Source organism: Gossypium arboreum, chromosome 9 (assembly GCF_025698485.1).
Source record: "Gossypium arboreum isolate Shixiya-1 chromosome 9, ASM2569848v2, whole genome shotgun sequence".
Taxonomy (NCBI): Eukaryota; Viridiplantae; Streptophyta; class Magnoliopsida; order Malvales; family Malvaceae; genus Gossypium; species Gossypium arboreum.
This window is the reverse complement of record NC_069078.1, coordinates 87,033,104-87,043,892: the sequence shown is the minus strand read 5'-3', so window position 1 is coordinate 87,043,892 and position 10,789 is coordinate 87,033,104. Positions and strand designations below refer to the sequence as shown.

At 31.9% G+C, this 10,789-nt stretch overlaps 1 protein-coding gene across 1 annotated transcript; it reads left to right on the top strand.

Moving 5' to 3' along the window:
* The first annotated feature begins 616 nt into the window (after positions 1–616).
* Positions 617–5,423, top strand: LOC108450141 (U-box domain-containing protein 44-like). The gene is made up of 4 exons (XM_017747631.2): positions 617–1,093; positions 1,569–2,931; positions 3,327–3,645; positions 3,747–5,423. The coding sequence occupies exons 2-4, from the start codon at positions 1,699–1,701 to the stop codon at positions 5,240–5,242; spliced, it is 3,048 nt and encodes a 1,015-aa protein (XP_017603120.1). The 5' UTR covers positions 617–1,093; positions 1,569–1,698; the 3' UTR covers positions 5,243–5,423.
* Positions 5,424–10,789: the final 5,366 nt, after the last annotated feature.

Here is a 10,789-nt window from a genome sequence, read left to right as displayed (position 1 = left end):
TGAATTACATAAATTTAGTTATTTAGGCTGAATTATGGGAACTTAAAGATTTTGAAGCCCGCATAAGTAATTTGTGATCGTAGCGGGCATCTATAACCTTAGTAGCCCAACGCTTTGGGGCAATAATTTTCAACTATTATGCAATACATAGAAGGCCCGTTCCGTTTTATGATTACATTGTTAACCATTAACCATTTAAATAATAATAAGAGAAAATAAGAGAATGTTAATTTTATAAATTGGATTATTCATATATGAGTTTAAATTATATTAAAGATGTTATTGAAGATTGATTTTAATCATTCATAAAAAAATGAAATTTAAAATATTCTTAAAAGATGCTTAATTAAGGTAAAAAATGCTTAATTACTATTAAATTACAAGGAAATTTATATAAAAAATATTAAAAATATTAAAGTTTTAGTTGAAATGATAAAATTTTAGTGTATTAAATTTAAATCTTGGTATGTATGTTTTTTTAAAAATTTATTTTGAGTTTAAATATTTTTAATAGATTTTAAATAAAATATATAAAATACAAAAATATTTTTATAATAATAAATTTTTATTTAGAAAAAGACAGTATATAACATATGAAAGAACTAACTCTATCAGCACATTTATTAAAATATATTAACTAGAATTTTAGAATTTAAAGCTTAATTTTAGTTCCGGATTAAGAAGTTTATGAATTAGGAGCAGGAAAAGGTCGGCAAAAATCCACACATGCAATTAAAAAGTCCAGTTTGAATTTTTAGCACTTGACTTTTCCCCGTCGAGTTGAAATTTCCTGGAAAAATCCCATATTTTTTCACCATTCCCAGGCCTTGTTATTAAATATTACTAAATAAACCATGAAATTGAAATGGGGACTACACAGTCTACAGTTAATTAATAAGAAAAAGTGCAGAGCTTGACTTGATTAATATCAAAGTCTTCTTCTCTCCGTACAACATGGAAATGGGTATTTTGGTTTCACTTCTCATTTCTAATTGATTCCTAGCTGATAATAATAATTCTGGTCACTATTAAAGCTTCATCTTTGCTCTTTCACTTCTATGGTGATTTCCAAAGAGCCCTTTGTTTTTCAAAGGTAAGGAACTTTTCTTCTTTGTTGGCTTGGTTTTTGTTTTTATTTTTATTTTATTGCAATTCAAGCTTTTGTTGAATGATCTTTCCTTTCATGGGTACCGATCAAAATATGGAAATTCATTGCCTGTTTTTATAATTAGGGTCCTTTGACTGTGTGATTCTAGTGTTTGTAAATTGGATTCTTATTTGTTTATTGAAGCCCTTTTGAATTAATGCCTTTTTGTCTTTTTTATGTTACAAATTAGTCCATAATCTGGGAATAGGGAAGGATTGACTTGCTGGGATGGGATACTATTTTTAAAAGATTATTACATGAACCAACTAAGCTAAACTTCGAGTTCATCAATTATTGGTTAAAGTTAGTGATAAATTTATATTCCCTTTCTTCAGTAAATTCTGCATTTTGTTGTTTTAATGGTGTATAAAGGACAAGGGCTTGTTCTGAATTCCTTTTGCTGGTTGTATATTGCTGACAGCCTGATATAGAGTATCGGGAGGTTGCTCAAAGGGAGAGATGTTGGATGCTTTTTGAAATCCGATAATTGATTTCTATTTCGGATTAGCGATTGGTCTTAACGAATTAGTGGGAAAGAACGACCCATTGCAATGGCAATGGAACTTATACCGATTGGGACTATCTTGGCTTTGGTAACAAACCAGGTAATGAAAACAGCTCAGGCTGCAAAGGATGTTGTAATTGAGAAGGAAAGTTTCAAAGTCCTGTCAAAGCATCTCTTTGACATAGAGCCTGTGTTGAAGGAATTGCAGCTTCGGCAGTTGAATGATTCTCCAGCAGCAAGGCTAGCTCTAGAGGCTCTGGAGGCAGATGTCAAGAAGGCGAATAATTTGGTTGAGAAATACAAAAATAGAGGCCGTTTCTACTTACTTGTAAAGTGCCGGCACATTGTTCATGAGGTGCAAGAAGTCACAAGAGATATTGGAAGGTCTTTGGCTGCATTCTCTATTGCCAATACGGAAGTTCTTTCAGGTATATCTGATCAGGTCAATAGGCTACAGAGTGAGATGCAAAAGGTAGAGTTCAAGACTTCGCATTCTCAACTCCAAATCGTTGACAAGTTAAGCCAGGGCCTAAGGGATCAAAAACGTGACCAGTGTTTTGCGAACGATATGTTGGAAGAAATAGCAAGGGCAGTTGGGGTACCCGTTGAGCCTTCTGAAATTAGCAAGGAGCTAGCGAGCTTTAGAAGGGAAATAGAAGAAGCTGGCAATAGGAAAGAAAGAGCTGAAGTTCTCTTCTTGGAACAAGTTATCGAGCTACTTTCTCAAGCGGATGCAGCGAGAGATCACAAAGAAATGAAGAAGCAGTATTTTCAAAGGGCTCAGGTTATAGAACGGTACGATACACAGAAAGAGTACATCCCTCCACTTAAACCTTTCAAATGTCGTATAAGTGGGGAAGTAATGGTTGATCCCGTAAGCCTTTGTACTGGTACCACGTGCGAGAGAGCTGCTATTGAAGCTTGGTTTGACTGTGGGAAGAAAACTGATCCAGATACCGGTGATGTTCTAGAAGATAGTTCTTTGAGATCTAACCTTCCACTCCGGCAATCAATAGAGGAATGGAGAGAACTGAACTATTGCCTTAAAATCCGAGCTTGTCAGGCAAAGTTGTCATCAGGTGTTGATTTAAAAGTCGAGGAAGCCTTGAACCAAATGCAGGAGCTTATCAGAGAAAATTCTATAAACAAGGACTGGATTTCCATCGGAGGGCTCACTGATAGAATAATTTCTATCCTCGGAAGCTCTCACAACAGAGAAGTCAGGAAGAAGATTTTAATCACCTTGAAAGATATGGTGGAAGGGCATGCAAGAAATAAGGTAAGCCGTAAGCATACTTATAGGTGTAATACCAGGACGTGGTATAATGGAATCCTGATTTCCGCTTGTGAACAAAATATTCATTCATTATGTATTGTAGGCTTTGAGGAGCCTGACAATGTATACTGTTTAGTATATGTACTTATGTACACGTGTATGCATTCACGAAATACATACATATACATTCATTAACACCCTTGATTTGATGACCCTAAATTGGATTTGATTCACTCTATACCGGGTTATCTATGGCTAATCATTCTGATTAGAACTTATTGCCCTGCTTTTAAGTAAATTAAATTTTCGGTTTTCTTGTTCAGTCATTGAATGGCTTTGTAAAAGACGAGGAGAATTCTTTCATTACTGACTATGTTGTTTTAAACAAAAAATTATAGGAAAAAGTGATTGAGCATCAGGGGTTTGATTACATTGTTCCGTGTTTAGGCCGTGATCGAAGTATCTCAATGGCTGCAGTTGAACTGCTATATGAGTTATTGCAAGATAGATCTAAATGGAACGTGTCTTTTTGCTGTCAACTCTCTCAGCAAAGCAGCGCAATTCTTTTTCTTGTTACCCTTCTAAAGGGTCCAGTCAGAGAGTCGGCAGACTATGCTGAAAAAATATTGAATAAGCTTTTCGATGTTGACGAGGAGAACATTTCTCGAGCTGCCAAGTCAGGGTGGTATAAACCACTTATTGATCACATCGTTCAAGGTTGGGAAATCCTTCTATGTGTCCTTTTTTAAACATCTTGTCTTTTTGTTAAATGATCCTACTCGGCATAGTGTACATTGATACCTCCGTTTACATTTCAGGGCCGGAGTCTTCACGGATGTCAATGATGAAAGCATTGGTTACTATGGAATTGGTTGATTCGAATTTAAAAGTTCTTGGTGAAGAAGGGATCATACCTCCATTGCTTTCGATGGTGGCATCCGGCAATATTGAATTAAAGGAGTTGTCATTATCCGTTTTGGTTAAACTATCCAGTTGTAATGCTAATAAAGAGCTTATTGCTACTGGTGGTGGAGTTCCTCTTGTTCTGAAACTAATGTTCTCTCCCCATGTGTGTACAATTCTTATAGTCAGATGCTCCGAGATTGTTGAGAAACTTTCTTCTGAAAGCAATGGGGTTAAATTTTTTGTTGATGAAAAAGGGGTTCAACTTGAATTGGAGCCAATCATCCGTGAATTGTTGGCTTTGCAACAAAATTCCAAATCATCGAACAATTTCCGGAGGCCTGCTTTACGTGCACTGTTAGGAATGTGCAGGTCTGAAGCTCAGCTGGTTAAAACTGCTGTTTTAACTGCCAATGGTGTATCATTAGTCCTTCCTCTTCTCGATGATCCAGACTCGGAAATAAGAGAAATTGCAGTAAACCTTCTCTTCTTATTTTCTCAACACGAATCACAAGGAGTTGTAGAATACCTTCTTATGCCGAAACGGTTGGAGGGTCTAGTGGGGTTTCTCGAAAATGACTATAACAGTGATGTCAAGATGGCCGCTGCCGGTTTATTAGCCAACCTCCCAAAGTCTGAAACATCACTAACGAAAAAATTGATCGAGTTGGATGGACTTCCGGCAATTATAAATCTTTTGAAATCCGGGACGATGGAAGCTAAAGAACATGCTTTAAGTGCTCTCTTTAGGTTTACAGATCCCGCAAATGTCAAGTCACAGCAGATTGTGGTTGAACACGGAGCTTACCCTTTGTTTGTAAATTTCCTCAAAGTTGAATCAGTAACAGCGAAGGCAAGAGCAGCGGCTCTTATTGGTAACCTATCAATGAGCAGTCCTAAGCTCACTGTGGCGTCCAAAAAAACTGGTTGCTGGTGTTTTCGAACATCTTGTGTTCCTGTATGCCCCGCACATGGTGGTATTTGCAATGTAAACACCTCGTTTTGTCTGTTGGAAGCAAAAGCATTGCCTTACATAGTAAAACTCTTACACGATGAAGTCGAGGCGACTGCTTATGAAGCAATTCAGACTCTTTCAACATTGGTTCAGGACGGTTGTACGCAGAGAGGAGCCATTGTCTTGCATGAGGCCGGAGCAATAAATCCCATGTTAGATATTTTGACGTGGGGAACGGATTCTCTGAAGGAAGAGGCACTCGTTCTCCTGGAGAAGGTTTTCATTTCTAGGGAAATGGTGGACAACTACGGAACAAAAGCTAGATATCTTCTTGTTGGTCTGACTGGCCGGAATGTTCACGATGACGGCCGTCCGGGAAGGAAAGTTGCGAAAGTTCTATCGCTTCTCGAACGATATTCAAAATCTTCAACGTCTATTATTCCAGGACTGTTTTGATGAAAAACTATGATCACTGAAGCTAAGAATTCGACATTAGACCGACATATCCCAGGGTATGTCGACATTAGTTAACGTTCCTGGTGTACACATTTGTGATGCAAATTTCATTTGGTCTACACTTATTTGGGAATACTATTATTTGGCAAGACGAATAGGAGTATCTTAATGGTTCGAGTAACTCATGATAGCTTAACTACTGAGTTAAGACAAATTGAACAACATAAATAGTACTTAACTACTGAGTTAAGCATAGAAAATTGTATGTTATTCGATTTTATGTGAATCTCGAACCCAAGCACATGCAAAATCCCAAATTTTACCGGAAAACCTCTTTAGCAGGTAATGTTAAATAAAGAAGAAATCGTTTTTTCCCCCGTTTCCAAATTAGGCACGAGCTAAATGAAGGCATTTCAGTTTGTGAAAATTAAGTTGCCACTTCAATGGTAAAACCGTAAATGCGGCATCTCGTTTCTACTCAAATCGCTTGCCTCCATTAATAGTAAAAGGAATTCTCAGATTTTAGTTTCTTTGTTTAAGAAAGCTAAAGCAAAATAATTAAAAAATTAATCGAGTCTATCGTCATAATAAATTGAATTTTTAATCTTAAGTTAGCAATCATTTGAACTTTTAAAATATAATTTTTTGTCAAAACCTTAATAGATTGTTAAGCGGTGACTGGACAAATAAGGTGAAAAAAAAAATGATGATGTGGTGATCGACGTAATATTTGACCTGAAAAAAACGTTGGTGTAGCATTCCATGTCAACCGTTATGCCACTTGCCATACCAACACCGGTTTTGATAGAAAACCATATTTTAAAAGTTTCATTGATTACTAACTTTTAATTAAAGACTTTTAGTACTTAAACATTTTAAGAAGATCAAAATTTACTATTAAATCATACTATACTTAAACTATAAATTTAGTTCCTATATTTTAGTTTAGTCAATTATAATTTTATCCTTTTAAAATTAATTTTATTCATATTAAAATTTTAAATTTTAAAATTACATGAACTAAAAATATCAAATAAGTAAAAATATATAATCCTAATAACAAAACTTAACCTTTTAAAAGGGATTTTATTTAACCCTAAAAAGAATTTTTGTTTATATGATACTATAATTTTTCATTAGTCACATCATAACCAAAAATTTTTACTTATATATTAACATTATAAATTATTCACTTACAACTTTAAAAATTAGTGATTAAAAGAATATATATAACTTATTTTACAAATGGTTATCAAAGTAATTTTTTTTTAAATTAATCGATACCAAACATACTAAATATAATATGAGTGCATGGATCAAATAAACTAGAATTCGATTTTTTTTCTAAAAAACTTTTTATATCTAAATTGAAAAACTATAATTTATATAATAAAAAAAGTTACAAAGAATGTGAATTTTTTTGAGAAAGGAAATGGGTCTCCTTGATTAATATTTTACATAATTTAATGTTATTAAAATTCAATTTTTTCCCCCACAAAGCATTAAACATTAAGTATTGAGTGAGAAGATTGAATACAAAATGACATTAACCCAATGAAGAAAAGTGCATGCATGGCATGGCATTGGGACAAACCTTTATTATTAGATGATTTCGTGTTAGGGTTATTTCTTGCGAAACCATTTTTCCTCAAATTAAGTGACCCATAAATCTTTAGCCCCCTACGCCACCTTCATCACCAACACCAATTATAAAAATATTTATATCATCATTTTTTTCATTAGGGTGGATGAAAAATATGAGCAAAAACTAGGTTTTTAAATATATATATAATTTTAAAATAAAATGAGTAATTTCATCCATTTATATAATTTATATTAAATATAATGTATTAGGGTTGTAAATAAGACATTGGTACTCAAAAGTTAATCAAGTTCGACTCGAAAAAATTCTGAATTTAAGTTTAATATTATTAACTTTAAACTTAATTCTGTAGGAACATAATTGAGTTTGAATATGAAAATTGATAAATGAGCTTAATCAAACTCAAAGAGTTCAATTATATCTTAAACTGAACTTAAATTTAAAAATTAATGTTTGATAAAGCTTGAGTTATACGTTGAACTTTAAATGTCAAATTAATCTTAAAACTGAGATTGATAGCATGAAAAGGACATAAAAAAAACCATTCTTTTAACAAGCAACAAATAATTATGTGCCATAACTTGAATTTGGTTTGTGGGCTTTATGATTAATGTTAGTGGGTATTTGGTTAGAAGATTGAGCATTAAATATGGGATATTATTTTAATTAAAGCTTGTTGGATAACCAAAAATACAACCGAAAAGATAAAAAAAAAAAAGCCTCCAAGTTGGACACGCAATTTCAACAATAAATAATAAATTGGACCAAAAGGAAAATCAATATATCGAGATTTTGGGAAAGAAAGACGAAGTGATGAAAAAGAGAGACTTTAGTTTCAAAGTCAAAGGGAGGCAACTGTTTCACTTTCATATGTTAGACGTTAGCTAGCTGTTATCTGGCACATGTTTTATTTATTGTTTAGGGGGAAAATAAAATTCTTATTACATTCCAAAAATGCCTCAAATACCCTTCCATGGGTATAGGAAAAATGGTCTTGTTTAAATTACAATTTCATCCTATATGAAATTTGACAAGTTACTTTACTTAGGTAACATTATTAAACTTTTTTTTGTTAATTCTTTGGCTCACGGGGTTCAATTAATAATCTAACAATTTAAGTTTGTGTAGTAGATTATTTTTTAATTTTTGTAAAATATGAAGATTAAAAAATTTTGTCTCGAGATATAAATAATTATAAATTTAAATATTCACTCAAATACATTTTATGATTAATATTCGAAGTTTTATATTGAGTTAAATTGTATCTAATCTTTACGAAAAAAATTTGGAACATGTAAATAGAACCCGAAATCATTGCTAAAATTATGGTTTGAAGTTGTTTAATTTGAGACTTAATAGACATTTCTGTTTTAGAACAAGAAGGAAACTAGGGAATTAAAAATATGTATTCTTCATTTGGGTTAAACTTTAAACTTGTAGGAAATGTACCCAAAGTTTTCTTGTTTACAAATTTTTGGATTAAACATTTTCTAGCTTCATTGGTAAGGTTGAGGTTACAAGAAGTTTGAGTTTTTGAGTTCAAGTTTCACTTATCTGGGTTTTTTTATCAAATTTATTTTGGTTATTAACTAGTTTAATTAATTAGTTACAGGGGCGAAGGTAGAAAATTTTTTTAGGGAAGGTCAAAATTAAATTTTAATTTTTACGATAATAAAAATAAAATTTCACCATTTGAATAGCTTATATCTTTGTAATTTTAAAGGATTGAATTAAAAAAATTATTTTTAGGGGTCAAAGTGTAATTATATCTTTATTAATTTAAATTTTAAAAATTTAAAAGGCTTAAATGAAAAAAAAATTATTTTAGGGGTACCGGGCCCTGCAAGCCCCTAGTTAAGTTGAATTGATTTAGTTGCTCTTTATTCAGTGTAGTTATTGTAATTTTTATTTTTGAATATAATAATTTTAATTGTTTATTATTGAAATTGTTGTATCTTAGAAAAACATTCACTTTAAATTGATGGCCAAATCTTTATTCTTATCAATTAAAGATCTCAAATTTTATTTCTTTGTCCTCTGTTGGACTGGTAAAAACACTAATGAAGTTGATCATTCTCTAACAAGGGCAATCTTATCTCAAGCGGATTATTTTGAGTTTGTTATGGTGATAATGAGGAAAGCTCGGACCTTGACTTGAGATTAGATTATTTTCCTCATTGTCTCAATTTTTTCGAATTATTTTAGTGATATGATATTTTCGTCAATTTTTTTAAAATTTATCATATTATAAAACTTCAAGCTGATAAAATTAAAGCTTATTATATTTTGAATTTTGATTCAGTTGATTTAATGACACGTTAAGCAAATGAGATTTTAAATATTAAAATATATAATTTTAATATCAAATATAGTATATAATTAATAACAATTGTGTATTTGACTTAAGAAAGTAGTTGATAATGTAAAACTAAAAGATTAAATGTTAAAATTTCATCAATTTTTTAAAAATAAAATATATTAAAATGGTTTTCATCAATTTTAAAATATATATATATATTAAAGTTATTTTTTTAGCCGTTCAGACAAATTTTAATGATGCATCTTATTAATTAAAGCATTATTTCTTAATTTTATTAATTTATTTGGCCAACATTAAATAGGTGAGATCTTCAAACTCCTTAGTAATTAGATGGTTTAGGGCTATTAAACCTTGACCTTAAATTCAGTGGTACCTATCTATATATACAATGGCTTGTTTCAAATTTCCTAAAAAAGAATGTGATGTGTGCAGGCATTGCTAATTTCTAGTGAGATCAGCAAAAGGATGAAACGTGTATACACTGAAAGGCTTAGAGTTGCTTACCAACACCAAAATACAGATGGTGGTATAGGATTTAGAGACTTGGAGCTTTTCAATTTGGCTCTATTATCAAAACTGGATGTTAGATTTTCTTTCTTGGACATGGAGCAGGCTTATGGAAGCATTGTTATGGCAAGTTTTTAATGGTGAGAAAGTGGAATTATGAGGGTATAGATGGGTTTTGGGGATTGAGGGGTATAGATTGAGAGGTCTAATAGTGATCATGATTTAGTACCTAGTATGGTTGCTGGTTGAAAAGAGATGAGATTTGACTAGTATTAAGGAACCGTTCTTTGAGGTTGAAAAGAAGGCAATCTTGAAAATGCATATTATTGGTAAGGATAAGTTCATTGGCATTTTAATAGCTGGGGCTCTTATATATTCAAATCGGGGTATAAAATCTTAAGGCTAAAGTGGGGGATTAATACCTATAAAAACTTTTAAACTATGGCGGATTATTGATATCTAAAAATGTTTTGCTTAAGGGTGAAGTATCTTTGATTTTGGTCCCAAATTATTAAACATTAATTGATAACATCACATTTGTTGATTTCTAGAACATAATCCGAAATTCCAACATAAATAATTAAATTAATTTTTTTTAAAAATTGATATTGAAGCATTTTGGCTTCACATCAATTGAGTTAAACTTTGAGTTAGGCTTATCTAATCGATGATCGAAATATTCATTTAATTTTGGGGTGCATTATTAAATTTGAACGGAGCAAGACATAGTTATGATTTTATTGTCGATTGAATCTTAGTTCAATTGGTATAAATATTATTTCTAAAGCAGAAAGACGTGAGCTCAAGTATATATAGTAGTACTGATAGATACTAAATCAGTATTCATTAGAGCAATTTGACCAAGTTGGAAACCCTTGATCCATGCACTCAAATCACATACACAATATACAGGAGTGGCAAATCTGTAATTTCCTAATTACGAGAAGGGCGAAAAGTAAATCATTATAAAATATTTCCATAACATAAAAAAAAAATAGAGAAAATAAAATAAATAATTTTCCGGGTTGGCGAATTCAATGCCAAGGCGTGTTAACAATTAAAAGTTCGTTGGGGTAGTTGTATCCTCCCATCTCTCTTTCCCCCCTTACCTCTTTAA

Bases quoted from the DNA above. Each gene is read 5' to 3' on its own strand.
- LOC108450141 (XM_017747631.2), top strand. From the start codon at position 1,699: ATGGCAATGGAACTTATACCGATTGGGACTATCTTGGCTTTGGTAACA. The intron at 2,932-3,326 runs GTAAGCCGTAAG...AAAAAATTATAG, and splicing joins AAGGGCATGCAAGAAATAAG to GAAAAAGTGATTGAGCATCA. The intron at 3,646-3,746 runs GTTGGGAAATCC...TTTACATTTCAG, and splicing joins TATTGATCACATCGTTCAAG to GGCCGGAGTCTTCACGGATG.